The sequence below is a fragment of the Pestalotiopsis fici genome (genome assembly GCF_000516985.1).
Source record: "Pestalotiopsis fici W106-1 unplaced genomic scaffold PFICI_Scf_7, whole genome shotgun sequence".
Classification (NCBI taxonomy): Eukaryota; Fungi; Ascomycota; class Sordariomycetes; order Amphisphaeriales; family Sporocadaceae; genus Pestalotiopsis; species Pestalotiopsis fici.
Window position 1 is genome coordinate 1,907,071 of NW_006917097.1, and position 23,211 is coordinate 1,930,281.

At 50.7% G+C, this 23,211-nt stretch overlaps 8 protein-coding genes across 8 annotated transcripts; 4 read left to right on the forward strand and 4 right to left on the reverse strand.

The window, feature by feature from the left end:
• Positions 1–902: 902 nt before the first annotated feature.
• Positions 903–6,301, forward strand: PFICI_10233 (uncharacterized protein; the record flags this gene model as incomplete). Its single annotated transcript, XM_007838814.1, has 17 exons — positions 903–956; positions 1,074–1,605; positions 1,677–1,924; positions 1,982–2,261; positions 2,344–2,577; positions 2,656–3,380; positions 3,436–3,598; positions 3,652–3,897; positions 3,962–4,160; positions 4,221–4,292; positions 4,349–4,399; positions 4,454–4,518; positions 4,582–4,766; positions 4,848–5,086; positions 5,179–5,373; positions 5,427–5,507; positions 5,569–6,301. The coding sequence occupies 17 exons, from the start codon at positions 903–905 to the stop codon at positions 6,299–6,301; spliced, it is 4,302 nt and encodes a 1,433-aa protein (XP_007837005.1).
• An 803-nt stretch (positions 6,302–7,104) lies between these two features.
• Positions 7,105–8,829, reverse strand: PFICI_10234 (uncharacterized protein; the record flags this gene model as incomplete). The annotated part of the gene is made up of 5 exons (XM_007838815.1): positions 7,105–7,256; positions 7,309–7,582; positions 7,635–7,913; positions 7,970–8,187; positions 8,238–8,829. The coding sequence occupies 5 exons, from the start codon at positions 8,827–8,829 to the stop codon at positions 7,105–7,107; spliced, it is 1,515 nt and encodes a 504-aa protein (XP_007837006.1).
• Positions 8,830–9,861: 1,032 nt separating this feature from the next.
• PFICI_10235 (uncharacterized protein) lies at positions 9,862–10,665 on the forward strand (the record flags this gene model as incomplete). Its single annotated transcript, XM_007838816.1, has 1 exon — positions 9,862–10,665. The coding sequence occupies one exon, from the start codon at positions 9,862–9,864 to the stop codon at positions 10,663–10,665; it is 804 nt and encodes a 267-aa protein (XP_007837007.1).
• Positions 10,666–10,927: 262 nt separating this feature from the next.
• On the reverse strand, positions 10,928–11,983 carry PFICI_10236 (3'(2'),5'-bisphosphate nucleotidase; the record flags this gene model as incomplete). The annotated part of the gene is made up of 1 exon (XM_007838817.1): positions 10,928–11,983. One exon carries the CDS (start codon positions 11,981–11,983, stop codon positions 10,928–10,930), a length of 1,056 nt encoding a protein of 351 aa, XP_007837008.1.
• Positions 11,984–13,143: 1,160 nt separating this feature from the next.
• Positions 13,144–14,777, forward strand: PFICI_10237 (uncharacterized protein; the record flags this gene model as incomplete). Its single annotated transcript, XM_007838818.1, has 2 exons — positions 13,144–13,828; positions 13,909–14,777. The coding sequence occupies 2 exons, from the start codon at positions 13,144–13,146 to the stop codon at positions 14,775–14,777; spliced, it is 1,554 nt and encodes a 517-aa protein (XP_007837009.1).
• A 280-nt stretch (positions 14,778–15,057) lies between these two features.
• Positions 15,058–17,802, reverse strand: PFICI_10238 (uncharacterized protein; the record flags this gene model as incomplete). The annotated part of the gene is made up of 1 exon (XM_007838819.1): positions 15,058–17,802. One exon carries the CDS (start codon positions 17,800–17,802, stop codon positions 15,058–15,060), a length of 2,745 nt encoding a protein of 914 aa, XP_007837010.1.
• A 1,718-nt stretch (positions 17,803–19,520) lies between these two features.
• PFICI_10239 (uncharacterized protein) lies at positions 19,521–20,036 on the reverse strand (the record flags this gene model as incomplete). The annotated part of the gene is made up of 2 exons (XM_007838820.1): positions 19,521–19,669; positions 19,748–20,036. 2 exons carry the CDS (start codon positions 20,034–20,036, stop codon positions 19,521–19,523), a joined length of 438 nt encoding a protein of 145 aa, XP_007837011.1.
• Positions 20,037–21,655: 1,619 nt separating this feature from the next.
• PFICI_10240 (uncharacterized protein) lies at positions 21,656–23,048 on the forward strand (the record flags this gene model as incomplete). Its single annotated transcript, XM_007838821.1, has 3 exons — positions 21,656–21,916; positions 22,022–22,542; positions 22,622–23,048. 3 exons carry the CDS (start codon positions 21,656–21,658, stop codon positions 23,046–23,048), a joined length of 1,209 nt encoding a protein of 402 aa, XP_007837012.1.
• Positions 23,049–23,211: the final 163 nt, after the last annotated feature.

Here is a 23,211-nt window from a genome sequence, read left to right on the forward strand (position 1 = left end):
GATGCGGCATTCATGATGATGATCTGATATCGTCATTGTCCTGGCTCAGTTCGGAATTCAATAATTCTTGTTTTGTCCGAAACCAGAACACTCTTATAGTAAATTAAGCTGTCTGCTAGTGATTATGCACAGCACTTTTAAGCAAGGTTACATGCGCGATCAAGTACTAGTCAGCTGGTTATTTGTTATCTCCGACCCAGAGAGATTAGCTATCGGGATGGCTTGCAGGGCGGTATTCCTTCGTTGGGATTCGCGACCACCACTTTGCGCCAGGGGCACGATACCCGAGTGAACGGACTGAAATCTCACTTTGGATTGGACAGATTTCTGGCCCAGAGGGTAGCGGCATGTTCATTTTGGGTATCTCAGGAACTTTTGAGTCACTGGCCGATGCAAGGCTAATAGGCGAGAGCAGGCAGAATTCAAAAAAGTCATCGGCACCGAGACGGTCCTGATCGTGTTACCTGGGGGCGAAACATTACAGGGTCTTGCCGCCCATGCCTAGTCGGGAAGCCCATTGCTGTGCCGCTTCCTGTCCATGGGTTCGACTTAACGAACCAGATCGGCGCCAAGCAAAGAGCTGCTGCAGGTATGATTCTCAGAGCCTCTTGTGAATTTCTTGTCACGTCTTGTTTTATCCGAGAATAAAGACGCGTCTTTTCATCTACTTGTTTATTTGCATTGCTCAAAGTCGTCTCGTCGTGATGCTTCAAGACTAAGTAGACACTTAAACGGCGCGCATCCGATATAGAACACCTCTCACTGGCGATGGCTTCCGCGCAGGCTGTACTCGGCCTTCACGAGGGCTCTAGCCTAGTGACTGGCTTCCCACACAATGTTTCCTACTTCGACTCAATTGTAGCCTTGAAGAGTCCAAAAACCACATATACTGAATCGCAATTATGGCTTCTATTGGTCCCATCAGCGCTGCTGCTTGTACTGTTTCCAGCCAGATGGTTTTACTTGCGCAAGGCAGACCTCAAAGTCTTGCCTAACAAGAGGGGCTTGCTCAAAGCTGTTCGTGATGCCTATTGTTTTTGAACCAAGAGGTTATCCACTGACTCGTGAAACAGATATTCGCAATTTCTATTGCTGCGATACAGCTAGCTATTCTTGTCCTGAGTCTGACAATTACACCGCGTCCCCATCAAGCTACCATCATAACCAATGCAGTAACATTCGTGGCTGCATTGGTAGTCTGCGTATTGTCATTCCTCGAACATGGCCGATCAGTCAAGCCATCGACATTGCTCACCGTCTACCTCGTGACATCGATCGTTTGCGATAGCATCAACCTGGCCTCGGTCTATGAAGGCCATGCAGAGACGCGCACTATAGCTTTGCTCACTGCGTCAAGTGGGCTCAAAGTGATCCTGCTTGTCCTCGAAACTTTGAATAAACGATCCTACCTGAGAGAGCCGTACAGTTCCTTGCCCTTGGAGCAGACTGTGGCAGATCTCAATCGCATCTTCCTCTTTTGGATGAATCAGCAAATCTGGAAGGGCCATAAGAAACTCTTGTCTGTAGCGGATCTGCCAAATCTAGATGACGGCATCCAGTCTCAAGGTTTGCGGGCACGCGCCGAAAAGGCTTGGGCGAAAACAGGTAGGTCGCGAATTTCAACCAAAACGGCGGATGTTTAAAATCAAGTGGGATTAATACTTACATGACTATAGCCAAACCGGAGCATGGGAGCGAAAGTGCGTTGCCTTTGCTAAAGCTACTCGCCAGATGTCTGGGTCCCACCATGCTTGTTATAGCCATTCCCCGGCTCTTTTCGACGGTATTTCGCTTTGCACAGCCAGTTCTCATTAACCGCACTATCCAGTACGTTGCGCAACCAGCTACAGAGTCCGAGGGCGCCCAAGACGTAACCGGCACGCAGATCATATTTGCCGCAATCATCATCTATTCGGGGACAATTGTAAGTAGTATCTATCTCCAATCCGAATGTCGCTCCAGCATGGTAACACTGTTCTAGATCAGCAACAACATTTATCAGCAAGGCGCTGGTCGAATCGAGGTCAAAACCCGAGGTGTTTTGGTTGGACTTATCCATGCCAAATGCCTTGAGATGCGTGATGGAGTTTACGATGACGCCGCAGCAGTCACTCATATGGGCAACGATGTCGACAATGTTGATTATACTGCACGAATCTTTCAAGAAGTGTTTGGAAATGCGATTGAGGTCATTATTGGCATGTACATGCTAAGTAACCAGCTTGGATGGTGGTCGTTGACACCACTAGTCATCGTTGGCTGTAAGGACCATTGTCTTACGCAACTCAATTTTGAAGCCGAGTTTGCCTTGATTGACAAATCGACTAACCTTTCGTGTTGCAGTATCTTCACAAGTCAGCAAGTTCATCGGCTCCAGTATCGGAGGTAAAGTTATGGCCTGGATGGGTGCAAAACAGAAGCTCGTTGCCATCACCACTTCCATGATTGATTACATCAAAAACATCAAGATGATGGGAATGGCGACAACAGTCATGACCAAGATTCATGAAGGAAGAAAAGGTGAAGTAGCCAAGGGCACTTTGTTTCGCTGGACCTTGGCCTACTTCAACTGTCTGGGTGAGTGGTCTCCATGAGAGAGACTCTAATCTGCACAATTGAATTAACGCATGGGGCTTCACTCCCTTTTCCATCTAGCATATTCCGTCACCTTGTTCTCTCCAGTCTTCACCTTGGTTTTCTACGCCGTAGATGCAAAGCTCCGAGGTCATGGCCCATTGGACCCAACACGGGCATTCACAGCCGTGGCAATCATCAGTCTCGTAGCATCCCCTGCCAACCAGCTCTTGGCTGCATATCCCCAGTTGGGGTCGATGCTTGGAACTCTTCGAAGAATCCAAGACTATCTAGTTGAGCCATCTCGCGAGGACAAACGAGTCCTAGTCGAATCTCAAAATGGCCAGACTACCGCTAATGGAGCAGGATCAGACAACACCACGAAACCCGACGTTGCCATCAGCTTCGATAATGTTAGTCTGAAGCCAGCGGCGACAGCAAAGATATGCCTTGAGGACATTAACATCAATATTCTGCACGGGTCCTTGAATGTAATCTGTGGAGCTGTGGGCACAGGCAAGACAACTCTGGCCAGGGCGATTCTCGGCGATGTTCCGCCCGAAAAGGGCACCATAACCGTCTCGTCAAAGCGCATCGGCTACTGCGCGCAAAAGCCTTGGCTTATCAATGCCAGCATCAAGAACATTGTTTGTGGGCCTATTCCGGACTCGGAGATTGACGAGGAATGGTACAACACTGTCATTTATGCTTGCGGGCTGGTCGAAGATATCGAAAACTTCAAGGGCGACAAAGCGACCGTCGGTAGCCGTGGAGTCACGCTATCTGGAGGTCAGAGACAACGAGTGGTGGGTTGAAACTTCTGAAGGATGAAGAAGACCGTGACTAACAGTGCCTGTGTAGGCAATCGCGAGAGCTGTATATGCACGACCAAGCATCATCATTCTTGATGATGTTCTCTCTGCTTTGGACGCAAAGACCGAGGCGCACGTGGCTGAGCAGCTCCTTGGAAAGAAGGGAGTATTCCAGAAACTCGGTACCACCGTTGTTCTAATCACTCATGCCTGTAGGTTTAGATGCTGGCAGATTTCATGTTGTATGTACTTACTTGTCGGTTAGCGCAACACCTTCCACTGGCCGACCACATCATCGTTTTGGCAGAGTCCAAGGTGGCCGAGCAGGGCTCCTGGACCCAGCTGCGCTCGTCTACAGGTTACGTGAGCCAGCTGGAGGTCAAGGAAGCAAGCTCATCTTCCGCCCAAGACGCGGCTGCTGAAAAGCCGACGACTGTTCCCGGCACCACGCCGCCTTCTGGTACCGATCTGATGGATCTTACAAGACGCACGGGCGATATTTCTGTGTATTGTATGTCCCAAACTCTTCATCAGCTTGTGTTTTCTTTTTCTGCATGTTTGCTCACGTTATTTAGGGTACTACCTCAAGAGCGCCGGGCTCACAACCGTTGGTCTATTCCTAGGGTTCAACATTGCCTTTGGAGTAACATCAGCGGCCTCGCCATACATTCTCAGAGCGTGGTCCGAATCCGATGGGCAAGATACATGGTTCTACATTGGCATGTACAGTCTTTCAGCGATCCTGGGAATGTGTTTTATTGCTGGCGTGATAGTGTATGTCCCTTGACCATATTCCCAGAAACACATTGTCTAAGCTAATAATACGTGACGCAGGTCCAACTTCATATATCTCAATGCAAACGCTGGTGTAGTTCTTCACTACAAGCTGCTCAAGACCATTATGAGGTTCGATACCATAGATGTAGCTACGGATTATAAGGCTAGCTGACCCCAAAATGCAGGGCTCCCCTTTCTTATTTCTCCAGCACCGAGACTGGCACGATCGTCAACCGGTAAGTACCAAAGCCTGCTTCGAGTCATATTCTCGTCTGATGAACCTTTCAAAGCTTCACCCAAGATATCGGTTATGTTGACAGCAACTTGCCATTTGCTCTTCTCGTCGTTGTTCTGCGTAAGTGAAGACCATCTAATCCCCAAAGCCGCCGCTACAGACGTCACTAACATTACACAATAGAGCTGGTTCGACTCTTGTCTCAATTGATACTGATGTTCATCATGCAGGCGGTCACCCTCGTGTGCGGCCCGCCGCTTGTATTGGTGCTCTATGTCATTCAGAAATTCTACCTTCATACGTCCAGACAGCTTCGGTTTCTCGATCTCGAGTCGAGAGCAGTGGTTTATGCAAATTTCCTTGAAACGGTTTGTCCACCCCCTGAATCTTAACCCTTTCCACCATGGACTCTCCAACGGGAACTGATTGCGGTGATTTTCTTTTTTTAGCTGGAGGGGATTTCTGTCATTAGGTCATTTGGGTGGCAGGATCAGGCAATCGCTCAAAACATCGAGAAGCTGGACATTTCTCAGACGCCTCACTATGTCATGGTCATGATACAGGTGTGGCTCATCCTCGTCCTTGATTTCGTGGTTGCTGCAATTGCCATTGTCGTCATTTCCTCCGCAGTGGCGCTGCGTTCTTCCACTACTGGTGGTCAAATTGGTGTTTCCCTGAATATCATCATGTAAGTTTTTGAAAAATTATGTCTTGCTTCATCTCTTTCACGTTGGAGACTCTATTTGTTTGGGAATTGTATACTGATATTTTCCCAATTAGGATGCTTAATCTCGCAGTTGTTCGTCTCATGGAGCAATGGACGCAACTAGAGACATCAATGGGTGCGATTTCTCGTATCAAGACGCTGGAAGAGACCTTGGCCCCGGAGGACCAGGAATCTGAGGATTTCGAGCCGCCTGAGGAGTGGCCAGAGAAGGGGGCCATTGAGTTCCGCGATGTGACTGCTGCTTACAAGTAAGTCCGCACGGGTTGATATTCGCCTCATAAGAGCTAACCATCAAATGAAGCCCTGAAGCGATTGCCTTGAAAGGTATCTCAGTGAGCATATCGCCAGGCCAGAAAGTTGGTATTTGTGGTCGTACAGGAAGGTAAGTTTGAGAGTATATTCCGCGTCTTGGGTGTCGCATCGCTGACAAGAATATTTTAAAGTGGAAAGTCGACTCTGCTTCTATCTCTGGTTCGTCTCATTGAACTCGAATCTGGAACAATTTTTATCGACGGCCTCGATATCACCACCATTGCCAGAGAAACAGTCCGCAGCCGGCTCATCGCCATTCCGCAAGAGACTTTTGTCCTCAATGACAGCATTCGCCTCAACATTGATCCATCGGGCCACGCAACCGATGACGAAATCGTCGCCGTTCTGGACAAGGTGCAGCTCTGGAACGTGATCAAGTCCCGGGGCGAGGAGGACGGCAGCAACGGCAACGCTGAGAGCGCGGACGCAGCGGACGCAGCGGACGCAGCCAAGAAAAAGGAAGAGACCGATCCCCTCGATGCTCCGCTCAAGTCCTCGCCCTTTTCGCATGGCCAATTCCAGCTCTTTGGGCTGGCGCGTGCATTGCTGCTCAAGTCCCGATCTACCATTCTGGTGCTCGACGAGGCCACGAGCAACGTGGACGCCAAGACAGATGAGCTGATGCAGCGCATTATCCGTGAGGAGTTCTCGCATCATACCATATTGAGTATCGCGCACAGGCTCGACACGATTCGTGATGCAGATGTCATCATTGTGCTAAACAAGGGCAAGATTGTCGAGGTCGGGGCGCCCGACGACCTCTTGTCCAAGGAGGCAAAAGTAGGCAAAGGCAGCGAGGAGAACGGAGCAGTTGAGGAGGCCGAGAAGGCATGGTTTAAAGAGCTATGGGATGGAACGCATTGAGATTGGTATCATGTGTATTCGCTCAGCTGGGAAAAATTAAGATTGCCTTTGCTATCGAGGTCCAAAGGAGTAAGAGAAGGAACAGGGAGGGGAAAAAAAGATTTCGAGTTTTGTTTTTTGAGATTTGAACGCAAGACTTTCACATTTAAGAAGGATATTTTTGATTTTCAACCATTCAACCACTTGGTCTCTTTTCGATTGCCCGAAGGCGAAGGGACGTCGTTTGTTTGATCTTATATGGTCTGGGCCAGGTTGTATTTTCGCCTGGCCGAGCAACCGGCAAGACACCAGTTTTTTTGTCAAAAGTAGTGCGTTTGCTACAGCAACAACATGAGCTGTGCGACCAGTTTTTGAGCTCTACAGCTCCTATCGGTTGCGTGAAGTGTTGATAGAGCTCCTGAATTCCAGTGGCATTACTGTCGTAGGTGTTAATTGGTAGCTGCACTTCTCCGAGAGAATTAGATCACTCAGTAGGAGTCCTCATATGTCCATCACATCGACTTCTCCTACACTGGGCACGGTTATCTAGAATGAATTCATTTGTCTGCTAGTCTTTCAGGCGATTTATGAGCCCCCAAAGAAGGAAAGAAGCTAATATGCTAAATCTTGTCCCGTATCTCGTGAACAAAATACCCATTTTTTTCATCTGCCCGGAAATTCTCTGGAGCTTTCTGAGAGTGAAAATGAAATGAAAGCCATCCCACCCATAGGTGTGGCAAAGAAAGAAAGCCTGATCCCAAACCTGAGCTCATGTATAGAAAAAAGGAAGGTGATATGGTAAAATGAATCACAATGCGTCCCGGCTATGCTGTGCCATTATCATAAGTTGGTGTTGTGTGGGTGGACATGAAGAACGTTGCAGGGACCATCGCGCTGAAGAAGTCCTGTTTGAAGGTTGAGAACTGGACTAAAGAAAGCGATTGAGCTGATGATACCACAAATCCCATGATCTCGCCTATTCTTGGATTAGCTGGAAAGTTTGCTCAGGGAGTATGTTATTTATTTACCTAGTGCCACCAAGGCAAGATTGCGGGCTGCAGAAGGAGCAAGGCCATATGATCCCATGACTAAAGACGCCGCTGGACACCAAACGTACGGCCACCATGAAGCGACTGAAGATTGTCTCGCAAAAGTGTCACCAATTGTGGATGCAGATGATGCAGTGACCTCTAGGGTGTCAAGAATCTCCTGTGTCATATTCTGCGCCCCTTGTAGAAGATGTGTATGTTGGTCGTACTTCCCGGTAAGGATCTCCGTAACGTCAATGAGACGTACCATACCCTACCAAGATATCAGCATCTTCATTACAGACGAAAAGAAGAGCCCAATTTACCTCTTCTAGGTGAGCTTGTCGATACTCCAATTCAGCACTCTGACGGTGTGCAAGGTCAATCTGATTCTGCAGCGAGGAAGCAGAGGCGACAGCAGTATTCATTGCTGTCAAGAACACGGAAAACTCCGAGTTCGTCCTCTCAGAGATGATGCTGATTGACTTTTCATGGGCACTTGCGGCTTCGGCAATGGTCGAAAGGACAGTCTCAAGCAGAATCTCCAGGGCTCGCTGCAAATTTGCTGCGCTGTTCATGCCTGCGTCAACTGTATCTGCTGATCGCTGTTGAGAACATCAGTTCAATTCCTCTGTGGCTTTATCGATAAGTAATTGCATACCTGTAGAGCCGAGGCCAAATCAACTGTCATGATACTGTCAATATCATGAAGACCAGCGCTGATGCGATCCAATTTGGGCGAGAGTTGCTCCAGACGGCCGTCAGTGGCTCGGAACTTGTGTTCCAAATCAGCCATTCGCTTTTCAACTTGCTGTTCAACGCCTTCTGCCATTCCATTCATGATCTTTGCAACACGTTGGAAAATACGAATGTGCTCGGCTATGATATATCAGCAGTGAATGAATGAAACACAATGTTTACTTACAGACCTTTTTCATTCTCTGCTCGAGCTGCCTCACAGAATCTTAGAGCCTTGTGACGATAGCTGATCCAAGTGTTCCATCCAGAATCTGAAGCTCCCAGGCCAGACAGGCAGCGATCGATCTCCTTTGAGCTGACGTGTAGATGGGCTGAATCTCCTAGAGAGAGTTGTCGCAGTGTTGGCTCGCGGAAATTTTCGCATTCTGTAGGTATGATGAAGCTACCACGCTCAAGATCACAGATTGCCAAGCTAGCGGCATAAGCATCGACAAAGTCTCGAATTTGTCTGCCACTGTCGGTCAGAATAGTCGCCTCGTCTTTGCCATCGAGAACCTGGCAATTGTCGACGAGGAGTCGAGCTGCCGTACGGTGGCAGGCGGGCTCCGACTCGAGTTGTTGGAGCTCTCGAAGAGCAATTTCATACACCGTCATAGGGTTGCGTACGGCGTTTGGCTGTCGGGTAGTGTCGTAATGGAATCGTGTCTGGAGACTGTCGTGACTCTGCGAGCTGACCTTGGGCTGACCTCGCCAGCCAAAAGCTGCGGCGACATGCGAGCCAGCAAGCACCAGCAGAGCAATGAATACTGGGCCTGGAACCATCATGCACCGGTTGTTGATATATGTCGCTTTGATGTTCAGGATTTGAATGTGGGAAAGTCGTGGGATGCAGAGTGTTAGGTTGTTGAGGTGCACATTGAAGTTGCGGAAGAATTGCTTTGCGTAAGAATTACGATCAAGTGCCGTAGGGAGGAAATGGGATGGAAAATTGAAACTTCTGTGGGAAGCAGTGAAAGAAAGAAAAAAAGAAGCATTAAAATTGGAAAGAGCAGAAAGGTGATTGTGAAAGATTGGAAGGAGCCATCGGACTTGTTGCTTGTGTGCGTATTCAAAATGCGGAATGTCTTAAACCGACTGAACAATCGGGGACTCTGGCCAAAGCTACTTGATTGTAGGAATGCGAAAATATGATACAAAAACGGGAATATCATTGTCCTTACTGAAGCAGCGCAGAAAGGAAGAGTCGTGTCCCATTCGGACAGTTGCTAACTGTTCTTGCTCTTGGATTGGACAATCCAACTAGCACTATAATCAGTCCATTCCCACTTTGAAGAGTTTCGCCAGGTAGGAGAGTCACCATGAAAACCACGAGTCTGTTGCCGTTGTATCAATGGTCTCACTTATGTGAGTGATGTGAGTGGTTATACATTCTGTAAAAAGACGGATCGATATCAGAGAGATGCCTCTGCTCTTTCATCGATTCTCAGTCAGGGGAGGACAAATGGGTCAAATAATGAACTTATTCATTTCCAATCAAACGCATTGAGATAATCTTTTGACAGAACTCATTGAATTCTAGAATCCATTTCGATGCTATGAAATTGTATGCTGTAGATGAATCCAGGGCTGTCTGACGTTGTTCTCCCACATTATGTCGCGCCTTCTTGGATGAAATAGGATGACCTCGCGTTCACGTTCGCATAGGTAATTTAGTGGGTCCTCAATCGCCAAGTCACATGACATTGCTAGCATTTTTTGGAAGGCATTCGACTTGGGAGCTTCAACACCATCACCACTTTGCGACGCAGCGATTGAGCCCACAAATCCCGGTCCAATCGCCCCATATCGACAGTCATGCTGGGGCCCAGTAGGAATCGCCTCGCCACGGCGGCGCTGCAGTCGACATCGTCGTCGTTGTCGGCAAGCTCAGTCACCCTGCCGAGCTTCCTCGTACCCGCCTTCCACAATGCTGCCACGCCAGCCGCTGTAGCACCGCAACAGCAGCAGCAGAGGCGGCAGTTTTCCCAGACGACCGCACGGCCGTCCAAGCTAGGGCGGACCCCGATCTCGATACCGCCGGGCGTCGAGCTCGTCATTGGCGAGCCGCGCATCCAAAAGGACCCAACCACGTACCTGCGCATCCCCAAGCGGACAGCCACGGTAACGGGTCCCTTGGGCTCTCTCAACCTCGATATCCCGCCGTACCTCGAGGTTACTCAGGACCCTGTCGACCGCAAAGTCGTCCTCGCGATCCAGGATCGCGAGCAGAAGCAGCAGATGGAGATGTGGGGCACGACTTGGGCGTACCTGCAGCGACACATCATTGGTGTCTCCGAAGGCCACACGGCCATCCTGCGCCTTGTCGGTGTTGGTTATCGTGCCAGCATCGAGGAGCGTCCCAACAAGGCCGAATACCCGGGCCAGAAGTTTGTCTGCGTCAAGCTCGGTTTCACACACCCCGTGGAGGAGCCTGTGCCCAAGGGTATGAAGGCTAGCACGCCACAGCCGACAAGAATTCTGCTAGAGGGCATCAACCGCGAGGAGGTTATGAGTTTTGCTGCGAGGATTAGGAGATGGAGGCGTCCGGAACCTTACAAGGGCAAGGGTATCTTTGTCAACGACGAGACGATCAAGCTGAAGCAGAAGAAGATCAAATAGACGGGCTATTACCATGTGCGAGAAGATGCCAGTTGTTCCAAACAACATTGCATTGTCTGTATACACCAGGCTCAGATGCCTGGGTCGGCAACGCGACAAAAATCATGTACACTATTTGGTATGGGATGTCAGGAGTACCCGACCAAAAATCAAGATCTATGCAGTGTATTCTCTCTATGTATACATATGTACTACCTTTCACTATTTAACGACCAAAAACGCCATTGAATTCGTCTGGCCCGATTGTCGTATCCATTTGCAATTAAACCTTGAGAACCTCCTGCACAGCCTTGAGGACCTGTGCATGAGTAGCGGCCGGAGCAGCAACAACACCCTTGTTGTTCGCCAGTGTCCTTCCGACCTTGAAATCCAGCCTCTTGCCATGAACGTCCGTGACGGCACCACCTGCTTCTCTAACAATAAGATCGCCGGCGGCATGGTCCCAAATCTTCTCTTGGTAAGTCTTGCTTGTCGGCAGTCTGAGGTAAATGTCGCCAGCACCTCTAGCAATGCTAGCATATTTGGCTTGGCTGTCCATTCTGACCGAAGGGTTGGTAATGCCCAGCTTCGCGGCAATATCGGCTTGGTCGCCGTGCGACGAGTGGCCAGCCTCGACAGACTCACAGAAAGTGGCGGCTGCGATATCGGTGATGGGGCGCATGCTGATGCTGCGCTCCTTCTCCAGTCCAGCAGTAGAAAGAGGGCGCGAGGTGGCGCCCTGGCCAAGCACGGCAGAGAAAATGACACCTCGGCCTTCATCAGTGGCATCCTTGCCAATGTCGGCGGTCAATGGAGCAGAGTCGTCGACTGGCAGGTTGGGGCAGCCCAGAACGCCAACAGTGACCTCACCATCAACCATGAGGGCGAGACACACAGCGTACTGGCCTCCTCTCAAGAAACCCTTGGTGCCGTCAATGGGGTCAATGGCCCATATTCTGCCGGAAGCGCCGCCCTTGGAGTTACCATAGTCGATAAAGGTCAGCATATCCTCGTCGGTCTTGACCTCTCCGCCTAGGATCTTCTCGGCGCCGGCATCGTCAAGCTTGGTAGACTTGACCAGGTCCCAAACGGTCTTTCTGAGCTCCGAGTTCTCTTTGAGACCAGCGGCCTCCTCTTCGGCTACAATCTCGTCGTCGGGGAAGCTGGCCTTGAGCGCGGCAATGATCAGAGCCTGCGCGCCAAAGTCACCAATTGTGACGGGAGACTTGTCATTCTTGTCGACGGTGCCCTTGGCCTTCTCGTGAAAGACGCGCTTGGTGAGGATGGTGGCCCGCTGCACTGCCAATTGGGCAACCTCGAGTTCCTTTGCGTAAGACATATTTTTGGTAGTTGCGCTGGTGATGCTGCTGCTGCTACTACTGCCCGTGAGTTTGGAAAAGAAAGAACCCATCGTCGTAGAGGTGCGGGGGGTAAAATGTGTGGATAGCAGCTCAAGGCGGGGCACTGCGCGGGCTAGGAGGAACGCCAGGATGACGACAAGAAGTGAAGAGAAGAGCAGCAGAAGTGCTCTTCCCTTCTTATTCCAGAGACGAGCAATCCAATCTGGGAGTCTCATGGGACTTGATTCAGGAGGACAGTTTTCAGTCCGGAGACCTGTCTCTCTTGCCGGATGTAGTAGGTGAAGGTAGACATGATTGCACATGTGAAGGTGACTGCACCCTTTCAGAGATAGATGCTACGGCGATAAACACTTTAGGCGATGCTACAGGGCACCCGGCAATAATCTACAGGCCAGACAGGGCACTATGGGACCTTGAAATTTAGAGCTTGGCGCCTGGGGGAAATGGATCCGCACGTGGCTGCGATAGAGCTGTTAGAGCCGCCTGCCGTCCCAAGCAGTCAGAGCCGAAAAAACAGGGGATTCGGCAAGCCCACTGCAAGTTTTAGCTGCCGCAATACTACCATGTACTGCTCGGGCGGCCTAGAGGGGACCGATCGACGGCTATCGCTGCTTCTGAACAACAATTGGCCTATGCTTACAACAGTGCTGTGTCCAGTGGAGAACTCATCCCCTGTGGTGGCCAGTACGTACCTGCTTGCCACGCCTCCGTCGCCCCTCCGACCGAACAATGGACCTCTGTAGTCGAACTAAACAAAAGATCCGGAGTCATTCAACGTCGTGACAATTTGCAACGGCAGTCTCATTATCTGTGGCGACCCTGCAACTACAGAAGAGATACAATTGAATGTCGAGCGAGAGGGCATATTGTCTTATAATTTCTTTTAATTTCAATTTATTTTGTTTCATGAGCGATTGAGAAGCGCGAGACTTGCATTGAGACAACCGCTTATTCGTCGTACAAGGAATTGGGTTGCGTTCACAACACTCGGCGAGTTGTCTCGAACACCCGAACCAATCGCATCGATCCCCAGGCTCTTAGCCAGTTGTCATCGCGCCTAACTTAGGCCCTTCTCACGAAGATCAGATCGGATAAATCCATTGCATCAGCAGCAGCAGCAGGGTTACCCATCGCAACCATGAATGCCACGAAGCGCAAATTCAACAGCCTCATTCAGAACATCGGTACGCGATCGACGCCTCAGCCTGACGGCTTCTCTAGCGACCGCCCTACAACAGCAGAAGGCGATTCTCTTTCCTTGACTCGAATCCCTTCCTCATCGTCTGCCATTTCAGTACCACAAGCATCGACAGCTAACATGACTTCGACAACAACGGCAACGGCAGCGCCGCTGTCTGCCATCTCGGCCGACTTCCTATCCAAACGGCGGCGGATGGGTACTCCAGGCTTGACGGCAGCCGGCGAAAATATATCAAGCAAGATGACCATTACAAATATTACAATGAGGAAATGGACGCCGGCTGGCAAGGAGGTTAAGGTGTCTGACTCTACACGATTAGAGTCCCCCAAGTACTGCCCCGGAGACCGAGAGCAACTGATTCGCCGACTCGGGACGTTCCAGGAGCTCACTCAATGGACGCCCAAGCCAGACAAGATCAATGAGATTGAATGGGCAAAACGAGGATGGGTCTGCCGCAGCAAGGAGACAGTTCAGTGTACACTTTGTCACAAGGAGTGTGTCGTCAAGTTGAACAAAAAGGAAGCTGACGGCCGAGAAACGCCAGTCCTAGGAGGATTGGAGCTGGAACAGGCACTGGTCAACCGATTCGCAGAACTCACAATCGATGCTCACCAGGATGACTGTTTGTGGAGGAAAAGAGGCTGTGACGGCAAGTTTATTTTGCCTCTGGTATACTATACGCATGCTAACAAGTGAGTCTAGACTCATTGCTTCGTCTTCAGATCACCAGTGCGCAGGCCGCCCTTCCTGCTTTGCGGCAACGATACGATGAGCTTTGTTCGCGACCAGCTTTCCTACCTTATTTTTTCAACCTGAGGCTGCCAGAGTCCTTGTCCTTGGAGACTGTCAAATCACAGCTTCCCCCAAAGTTCTTCACGGAGCCACCTCCTGCGTCAACGACAAATTCCAAAGAGATCAATGATGTCGCTTTAGCACTGGCTCTAGCCGGTTGGGGCGGTCTGACGAACCCAAAGATTGGGCCTGTACCTAACTCTGCCTCATGTTCGACCTGTTTGCGAAGGCTTGGGTTGTGGATGTTTAAAAGCAAAGAAGTCGACCAGGAGACTAATCAAATTCTGGTGCCAGCACCCATGGATCATCTCGATCCGGTTCGTGAGCACCGGTTCTTCTGTCCCTGGAGGAACCCTGAAGCACAGAGGAATCCGGGAAGCAAGGCCTCTGAACCAAGCAAGGCGGCCTGGGAGGTGCTGGTCTTGACAGTTAGAAATGCTGCATATCTTCGAGGCGACACTCCCAAGAAGAGCCGGTCGTCGGGTCACTGGAAGAGCAAGAGCACTGCCGAGCCTAGCACGCCGGGCTCGCGGCCAAGGAGTCATGCGCCGACCGCAAGCGAGGGAGCGATAGATTCATCCGACTTGCTGCTGAGTTCGGACGTGGGAGGCGACGAGGAGGATGACGAAAAGGCACGAGAGGCCAAGGATAAGGAGAGATGGGCAAGACTGAGAAGAGTCAAGAGCCTGTTCAATACCAAGGACAAGCTCAGGAGAAGTCTGAGTCGGCCGGGCACTGCCAAGAGCACGGCCACTAATGGAGAAGGCGCAAAGGAATAATCTATCACGTAGTGCATACGACAAATGACTGCAGATAAAGTCCACTCCTGCATGTACATGATGCGAGACTTCCCAAGGTCTTCTCGAGGTAATGGGCCTAGACTGAAATCTTATCAAAACGGTTTACGATCCAGTAAATGCAATGGTGACCTGCTTGTTGGGTGAAACAACTTTCTTCAACATGCTCCTCTATGAGTTCGGTTAATCGCCTTTTCATTAATATCAAACTACTGGGTATCTCAATTTCTGACCAAGTCCATGTCTCACTCCATCAAACATTTTAAACAGCCTCCAGAGGAATCTCCTTTGTCCTGAACCCAAGCAAGGGCACTTGCAAACGCAAAGCTAGACTGCTCAGAACCACGCTGATGCTGCTCATAGCCATGGCCAGACTAGCCCAGACGGGGTCCAGTTTGACGCCCAACGGATAAAAACAACCAGCAGCAAAGGGCACAGCAAGCAGATTATAAACCAAAGCCCAGGCGAAATTGAACTTGATGCGGCGGAACACGGTACGGCTGAGCGCCAGCAGCGTGACGATGCTCCGCAAATCCGAGTTGACGAGCACGAAGTCGGCCGACGAAATGGCCACATCGGTACCAGAGCCGACGGCGACGCCCACATCGGCCACGGCGAGAGCGGGCGCGTCGTTGATGCCGTCTCCAACCATGGCTATCAGCGGGCGGCTGTCGTTGGATCGGTTGCGGGCCATCATGCCCGCCTGGATTTCGGCCACCCTGTCTGCCTTGTCCGTGGGCAGGACTTCGGCAATGACGTTGTGCTCCGGTATACCGATGCGTTCGGCCACGGCGCGTGCGGTCACGGTGTTGTCGCCTGAGAGCATCCAGACATCGATACCATGGGCCTGGAGTGCCGCGATGACCGGGATCGCCTCTGCTCTGATCGGGTCAGAGATGGCAAAGTACGCGGCGAGCTTGTACGAGGACTGCCCGTTGACCTTGGTGGCGGCTAGTGCAATCGAGTATCCTTTGCCTTTCCAAGTATCGAGTTCCACTGCGGACGACGTATCAACATCAAAGTCCTCCATGAGTTTTGCATTGCCGATAATCAATTCAAGATCGTCAAAGGTTGCCCTCAATCCCTTGCCAGGAATCTCCTCAACATCACGAACGAGCATGGACTTTTGTGACTGGTCCGGTTTGCAGAACGACTGGAGGGCTTTGGCTACAGGATGACTGCTGTGTTGCTCCAAGGTGCTGATGGCCTCGAGCAGATGCGCGTTGCTGTCTTCCCGGCAAATTTTGTGGTTAGTGACCTTGGGCTCACCGCCCTCTGTGAGAGTGCCCGTCTTGTCAAACACGATACATCTAACGTGGCTCGCTTTCTCAAAGGCCTCACCACCGCCCTTGGCGAGGATCCCATGCTTGGCCGCCGTTCCACCCCCAACGAAAATGGCAGTCGGAGCAGCAAGGCCAAGGCCACAGGGACATGCAACAACGAAAACAGCAATAGCAAACTGGAGTGCAAACACCACCCACGACTCGGAGTCGTCATTCAGCCAGCTTTCAGGAAGCTTGCCGGATACGCCAAGGATGAGCCAGACCATGAAGGTAACAATGGCGATCAAGGTGACAGCGGGTACAAAGTAGGCGGTGAGGACATCGGCTATTTTTTCCATCGGTGCTCGTTTGGTCTGGCCCTCACGGACAACCTCGACAATCTTGTCCAACATGGACCGGCCTGCCACGCCCGTGACTCGAACCTGGATTGGATGTCCCTTGTTGACAGTTCCAGCAAAGACTGCATCCCCGAGGGTTTTCTTGATCAGCCTCGACTCGCCTGTCAGACTGGACTCATCAAATTGCGATTCGCCTTGGGACACTTCACCGTCGCATGGCGGGGATGCGCCGTTGGTGACCTGAATAGTGTCGCCATTATCGAGAAGTTCAGCAGCAATGGTACTCGTCGCCGTGCCATTGTCTGTGTTAGTGATCAAGATGGCAGTTGTGGGCCGCAGCTTGCCCAGCATCTCCACAGCATTGCCTGTCCTGGCTTTGCTGTATGCTTCAATGAGCCTTCCAGCGAGCAGGAAAAGTGTCAGAAACACAACCGAATCAAAATAGAAATTTGAGTCATCCACCATGCCGTTGGGTGGGTGCACCGCGGCAGCAAAGATTTGAGCCAAGGAGGATATGTATGCGATTGTTGTTCCCAGAGACATGAGCATGTTCATACTCCCAAACCGGTAAAGGCGTTGTAATATTGGCGTCTTACTTGATGGTCTCCAGAGCATCCATATTTCCTTGAGAGCCCTGCGATGGAAAAGATCTGCGGCACAAAAGTACACGGGTGTTGCCAAGATGAGCAAGGCGATCTGTGCTCGGCTGATGCCATCGGCCATGGGGCTCATGAGGTATTGCCGAGCACTGTTTTGTTTGGATACCAGGCTCATGTAGGCAATGCCGATGATGAAAGTTGGAATGGCGATGATAAAGGTGCCCAAAAGTCTCATTGATATCTGCTTTTGTTGCCTGGCGTGAATACGTTTCGATCGTTCTTCGGCTGAAATGGGATGGTGAATGGACGGGTGAAATAATGGATCGATGGCCTGGATAGCCGCCAGAATCTGCCGGATATTGAGTCTCGAGGGTATCGGCGCGTACTTGATGCTCATAATCGGGCTATCCTTGGTAGGTTGAGTCGTGACCTCGATGATGCCATGTTCCTGGAGCGGCAAGAGGCCTGCGACAACTCTACTAGGGCACAGCTCGCAGTGAAAGCCGTCGATGTGGACATCAACGGTCCTGGAGTTGTCGACTATTGGTGAAACTCCTTGCGCCTTGACTTGATTGATTTGTGCTTCGTAACCAAGGTCTTCAATGGCTCGGACAATTTCGAGGGCCTTGTCGTTCTCTCCAGTGAATTCGACAGTGGCACTGTTGTTCAGCAGGTCCACGGTGGCTTTAGAGATCCAGCCTGATTTCTGAAGTGTCGATGTAATTGTATTTGAGCAAGACGCACAGGTCATGCCAGTGATGGATAACGATGCTTCCAAAGTACCCATGGTGGGGTTTGTCGAACAGGTAAACGACGGGTTTGAAAGTGCCGAGTCTGATGTCGATGTCGTCGTCTGCTTACAAGAGGGAAATTGTTGTCTCCAAGTCGTTGACGTAAATATCTATGGCCGTATTACACTGATGGAAGGAGCTACCCTGTGGATTGTCGGCGAATACTGGCGTGGTTAATGAAACATGAATGAAGAAGCCAGTGGAAGAAGGATGGTATTTGAAGGGCAGGGGAAAGGGAAAAAAAAAAAGGATGTTTCTGGAATGCCTCACATATGGGCTGCCTAGAAGGTTTGTAAGTGGTAGGATCTATTACGATACTAAGAAAAAACTTTGAGCATCGCCAACAAGCTTCTGCGCGATGGCGGAGGCACCACGCACATTTACCTCAAGTATTCTCGTGGTAGAGTAGATTTGTAGGGGTGGAAGGCCATTGCATCCATCTCCCCCAGAAAGAAAAAGAGCGATTCGGAAACCGGCAGACACATCCTGTCACTATCGACGAGTCATCTCATCTTAGGGACAATTACAGTTCAGGCACAAAAGACGCAAGTATAGATGCGAGCAGCCGCAGGGCTTGGCAGGGCTCCTGGCGGCCTGGCTGACTCCTGGCCTAGGGTGTGAGTGCTCACCATCAACCCCCTGGTATTGCTGATGCAAATAATACCAGGAAGAAGGAAAAAGTGACGAATCAGCGATGCTCCGCCGGCCTATTTAGCCTGTCTTATTATTCGCTTGCCGCTCCGTGATTGAATTCGCCACGCGGATGCGGGCCCCCGGGGGGGACGGCGACTGGTTCAGGTTCACGCACAAAGAGCGCAAACCCACACCAAAGTCATCGGCCGGGCCTTGGACTTGTGTTGCTTTCAATGCACCACACCCCAAATCAGTCACGATGACACATTGATCAAGTGCACGGAACGCGAAACCCGTCGATGGCCTGATTTCTTGCAAGGTTTTTGTAGATTCTTCTCGCCGTTTCCATGCGCCCAAGTTCATGGTCGAATGTTGACAAATATGAGTAATCTTGCAACTTTGTTCTCAGCTGGTCAGGATTTTATTCAACTCGACATCATTTGCTGCAGAAAAGATTGAAACATGCAAAATCTCACATTTTTCCAAGTCCGCGACTTGATCTGTCGCAATGTTACCAATTCGGACAGAAACTGTGCTATAACTCGACCGAAAAGGAGGTTGCAGTGACAATATTTCCAGATTAATAAGTCGAGGCACTCAGGCGCAAGGTACCGCCACCACTACAAGATGTATCTAGTTTAGCGCCATCCATGCACATACCCGTTTGGGGGGTATTTCTGGTCGTTGATCATATTTATCATGTGCGATATTGCCGAGTTGGAACCTTTAGATAGAGCTATGGCTTTGTAATGGTCTCGTCTCTCCTTCATGATTACAGCCAGCCACAATCTACCATAATGCAGGGCGATTTTTTAAAGGTATGGTTTGATTAGAGTCCTAAGAGGCCAATACTAGTAGTCACACCGAGCCCATTGTCACAAATCTCCAAGCCGCCGCCAGTCTTGGTTATGCACACTATCATGGTGGTAGTGATTCAGCTATGGTGCCTGAAAACAGACTATCCTGTACTCGGTTTCGCCGGAATCACTTGAAATCAATGAGGAGTGCCTGAAACCAGACGATGAATATCCTGGCCAACCTATGCACTTCTCTGCCCACAGGAAAATGCTAGCCATGGTAATCATGACTGGTCAGGACTTGCAACAATCGTGAGCGATCCAGCGCAGCCTCGACCAGCTCCTCCCAATCCACACTTCATAGTAAGAGCGCCACTTCCTACCAGAGTAACATTGGAGGCCTGTATTTCTACAGTCTGCTCAATGTTGATGGCTGTGGCCAAATCTCAGCTATCATCATCCTCCCCCAAAGTGAGTGCTCAAGGGGCAGAAAGACGTCAAAAAAACTTACTATGATCACCCTGCCCATCGACAATGCTGCTATTGAACAGTGGATTGTCCGTTGTGGTTGTGGTGGCCCTGACTGATGGGTCGTAGAGCCAAGAGAAGTGACTAATGTTTCCCTGAGCTCCAGAGTACTCGGCGTACACGTCGCCATAGCGATAGCCTGATGCGGCGCTGCTCGAAGTGACATTGACATTCCAATACCCATAATCTGTCACGTCTCGAATCGTGTCAGGCAAAGCGAGGGCAAAGGAGAAAGCCGAAGCGGCTATCGCAGTCCAATACGCTGCATACATGGTTATTCGGAACGGATGAAGCTGGCGGGCCTTGATGGCAATCAAAAAGCGAAAAAAAGCTGTTTGAGTCTCAATTGAGTTATATTGTGATTTGCGGTCCTGTCTGCACGGGAAAAAATTTAGATATCAACGATCTCAAATATTGTTGCTTCTTTTATACTTGACCATTGCTCCATTCGCGCGTGAATTCGCAAGGGAAAAAGCAAAACCTCCTTCGAGTCAATACGAAGTTTGCTACGTTACTCTTCTCCGAAAAGGACTGTGTGATCTGTAATTAGCCGGCTGCAAGGCAAATGGACGAACACCAGCTTGCAGCATTGTGCTGCTAAATTCAATGGCGATGAGGAGGTTGCATGTGCCGCGAGAACCCTTGAGACCGCATTTCACAACCACCTTGAAGATGCGTGAGCACGTTCCTATAGATCAGAGGCCTTCAAACTTGAGAAGAACGGAAGAGATGCGATGAAATATAGAACCCGTGAGGCGGATCTGCTATACTCGAACCCCACGGCTTAGGCCTGTACCCTGCTATATAAATACAGGCATGTTAAGGACCCATTTACCCGCCAATGACAATCGCTAGAATGCTTCGCTTAGGAGACATTTATTAGCAGTGGAATGTCAATCCACAGTTTATCGCAACTTGTTGGCATCATATTATACCAGTAGCGCCGAGACGTCCTGGCTGCTCAATCAGTAATCAGTTGTTTTTAGTGGGAAAATCACCCGCCTACCTTAATCCAACAACATCAATTTAAACCAACCACATCGTTGTGTCTGGCCACGGCCAAATATTGCTTGCATTCATCGGTTCATGCTCCGAGCCTTGACCCACCGAGATCCGAGCAAATAATCGATAGTTCACGGTAGTAGTGGAGGTTTGTCTCTCTTTTCTTTCTCTTCACCTGTCTCGATTAAGCTACCAAACAAGCCCCTGGAATAAAGAACCTGTTCTGACCTGCAGCTTGTTCCCGAGATCTATCTCTACATTTACCGCCCACTTTTTGACTCTTGTTACCCCACAACTATAATCACATGCCCGATCAGGCATCTCGCACCGCAGCGTAGCCATCTGCTGGTTGGCTGACACGTTGCCTCGTGTAAAGAGCGTGCCAGTAGATCCCAATCAAAAAGCCGTTGCCATTATTAGAAACCGGGAGTCGCCGCCAGACGGGACTGGCCCTCCTCGTACATAGTACATGAGAGTAGAGAGAGTTCTGTCTGATCTGGTTGGTCTTGCGCTAGTTGGCTCGGGTCGGGTGGGTTTTGGTGTTGGTTTTTGGGCGTAAACTCCAGACGGAAGGTCCCATCACCATTGTGGAAGGCCGGTTTGCCACAACCACCGACGGACGGGTAACTTGCTTCTGCCCACAAGAGGACGAACCATGAGACGGAACTCCCACCCCCAGATCGTCGCATGAGTTTACGCGAAGGGAAGATAGAGAATCGTGAGCAGTACATAATGCGAGGAGGGTCCATGACGCCTTGGCTTTTTTTTCCCCTTGTGTCGATGTCCACCGCCGCAACCTCGCAACGTCTGCTGGGGCTGACTGCTTTTGTTGGTTAAAAGAAAGACTGATTGTATAATCAATCAATCGTCACCCTCCCCATCGACAGCCATGTTGTTGTCAGCACTTGGTGCTCTCTTTGCGGCGAGCGCCCTTGCGGGCCCGCTCGACCACATGGCTTACCGGAGCGACTTCACCACCTTCGCCTCCGAGACTTGCCCGGCCACCTCGCAGCAGTCTTGCCACAACACCACGGTCCAGACTAACCTCTGCTGCTTCAATGCTCCCGGTGGCGCTTTGCTGCAGACCCAGTTCTGGGACACGGACCCCGTGACTGGTCCCGATGACAGCTGGACTATCCACGGTCTCTGGGTGCGTTTTGACTTTTTACATGATATATCCAATGATGCGAGACTTTCTTATGAAAAGAAAAAGGAAGGAAAATGACAATGCTTAAACTGACATGCGGGGAAATAGCCCGACAACTGTGATGGCACCTACCAGTCCAACTGTGACTCGTCGCGCGAGTATTCAAGCATCACCAACATCCTGACTAAATTCGGCGAGACGGAGCTGCTCGCCTACATGGAGGAGTACTGGCAGTCCAACAGCGGCACGCCCGAGACCTTTTGGGAGCACGAGTGGGACAAGCACGGCACGTGCATCTCGACGCTAGACCCGGATTGCTACACCAGCTACCAGACGGGCCAAGAGGTCGTTGACTTTGCCAGCAAGGTCGTTGAGCTCTTCAAGTCCCTGCCCACCTACACCTGGCTCTCGGCCGCTGGCATCACCCCGAGCTCCAGCAAGACCTATACGCTGGCCGCCATCCAGGCCGCTCTCACCAAGAACCACGGCGCCAGCGTCTACCTCGGCTGCAGCGACTCCGAGCTTAGCGAGGTCTGGTACTTTTTCAATGTCAAGGGCAGCGTCCAGTCTGGTACCTGGATCCCCGTGGCCACCCTCAACAGCGCCGACTGCCCGACCACTGGCATCAAGTACGTTGAACCCCTTTGGCCTGACCCTAACGTGGGCCTAGAATTCTTGCAAATTGATCATGGAGCTAATAATATGCAGGTATCTGCCCAAGAATGGTGGGGGCGATGGTGGTGGTGATGGTGGCGGCGGCGATGGCGGAGGTGATGGTACCGCTTTCTCTGGTTCAGGATACCTCAATGTCGTCTCGGGAGGCTCCACCAAGGGATGTCTCATCTCGGCCGGCACCTGGTATGTCAGTGGTACCTGCGCGACCATCACCGCCACGGCCAGCGGCAGCGGCTTCACTTTGAAATCCTCAAAGGGCTCGTGCGGTATCGTCTCGGGTGTCTTCACCTGCGGCTCCGGCGTTACCGCCACCGTCTTCACTGCCAGCGGCAGCAACCTTATGGCGAGTGGCAGCACTGCCTTCTCCGCCGATTCTACTCCTAGCGGCACTACCCAGGGCAAGGTCTACTCTGGCAGCTCACACAGTGTCAGTCTGACGATTGAGTGGGGAAGCGCTTAGGTGTTCCATGTACACGATATATAGGTACACAATGTAGTTGACATAACGATTCAATGATATTAAGCATGCCACCAAATCCTGTTCGTTGACGGACGAATATATTTAAAAACGATCATTTATCATGTTGAATTTTCTTGTTTTGCTACAAGTTTGACAGAGACAT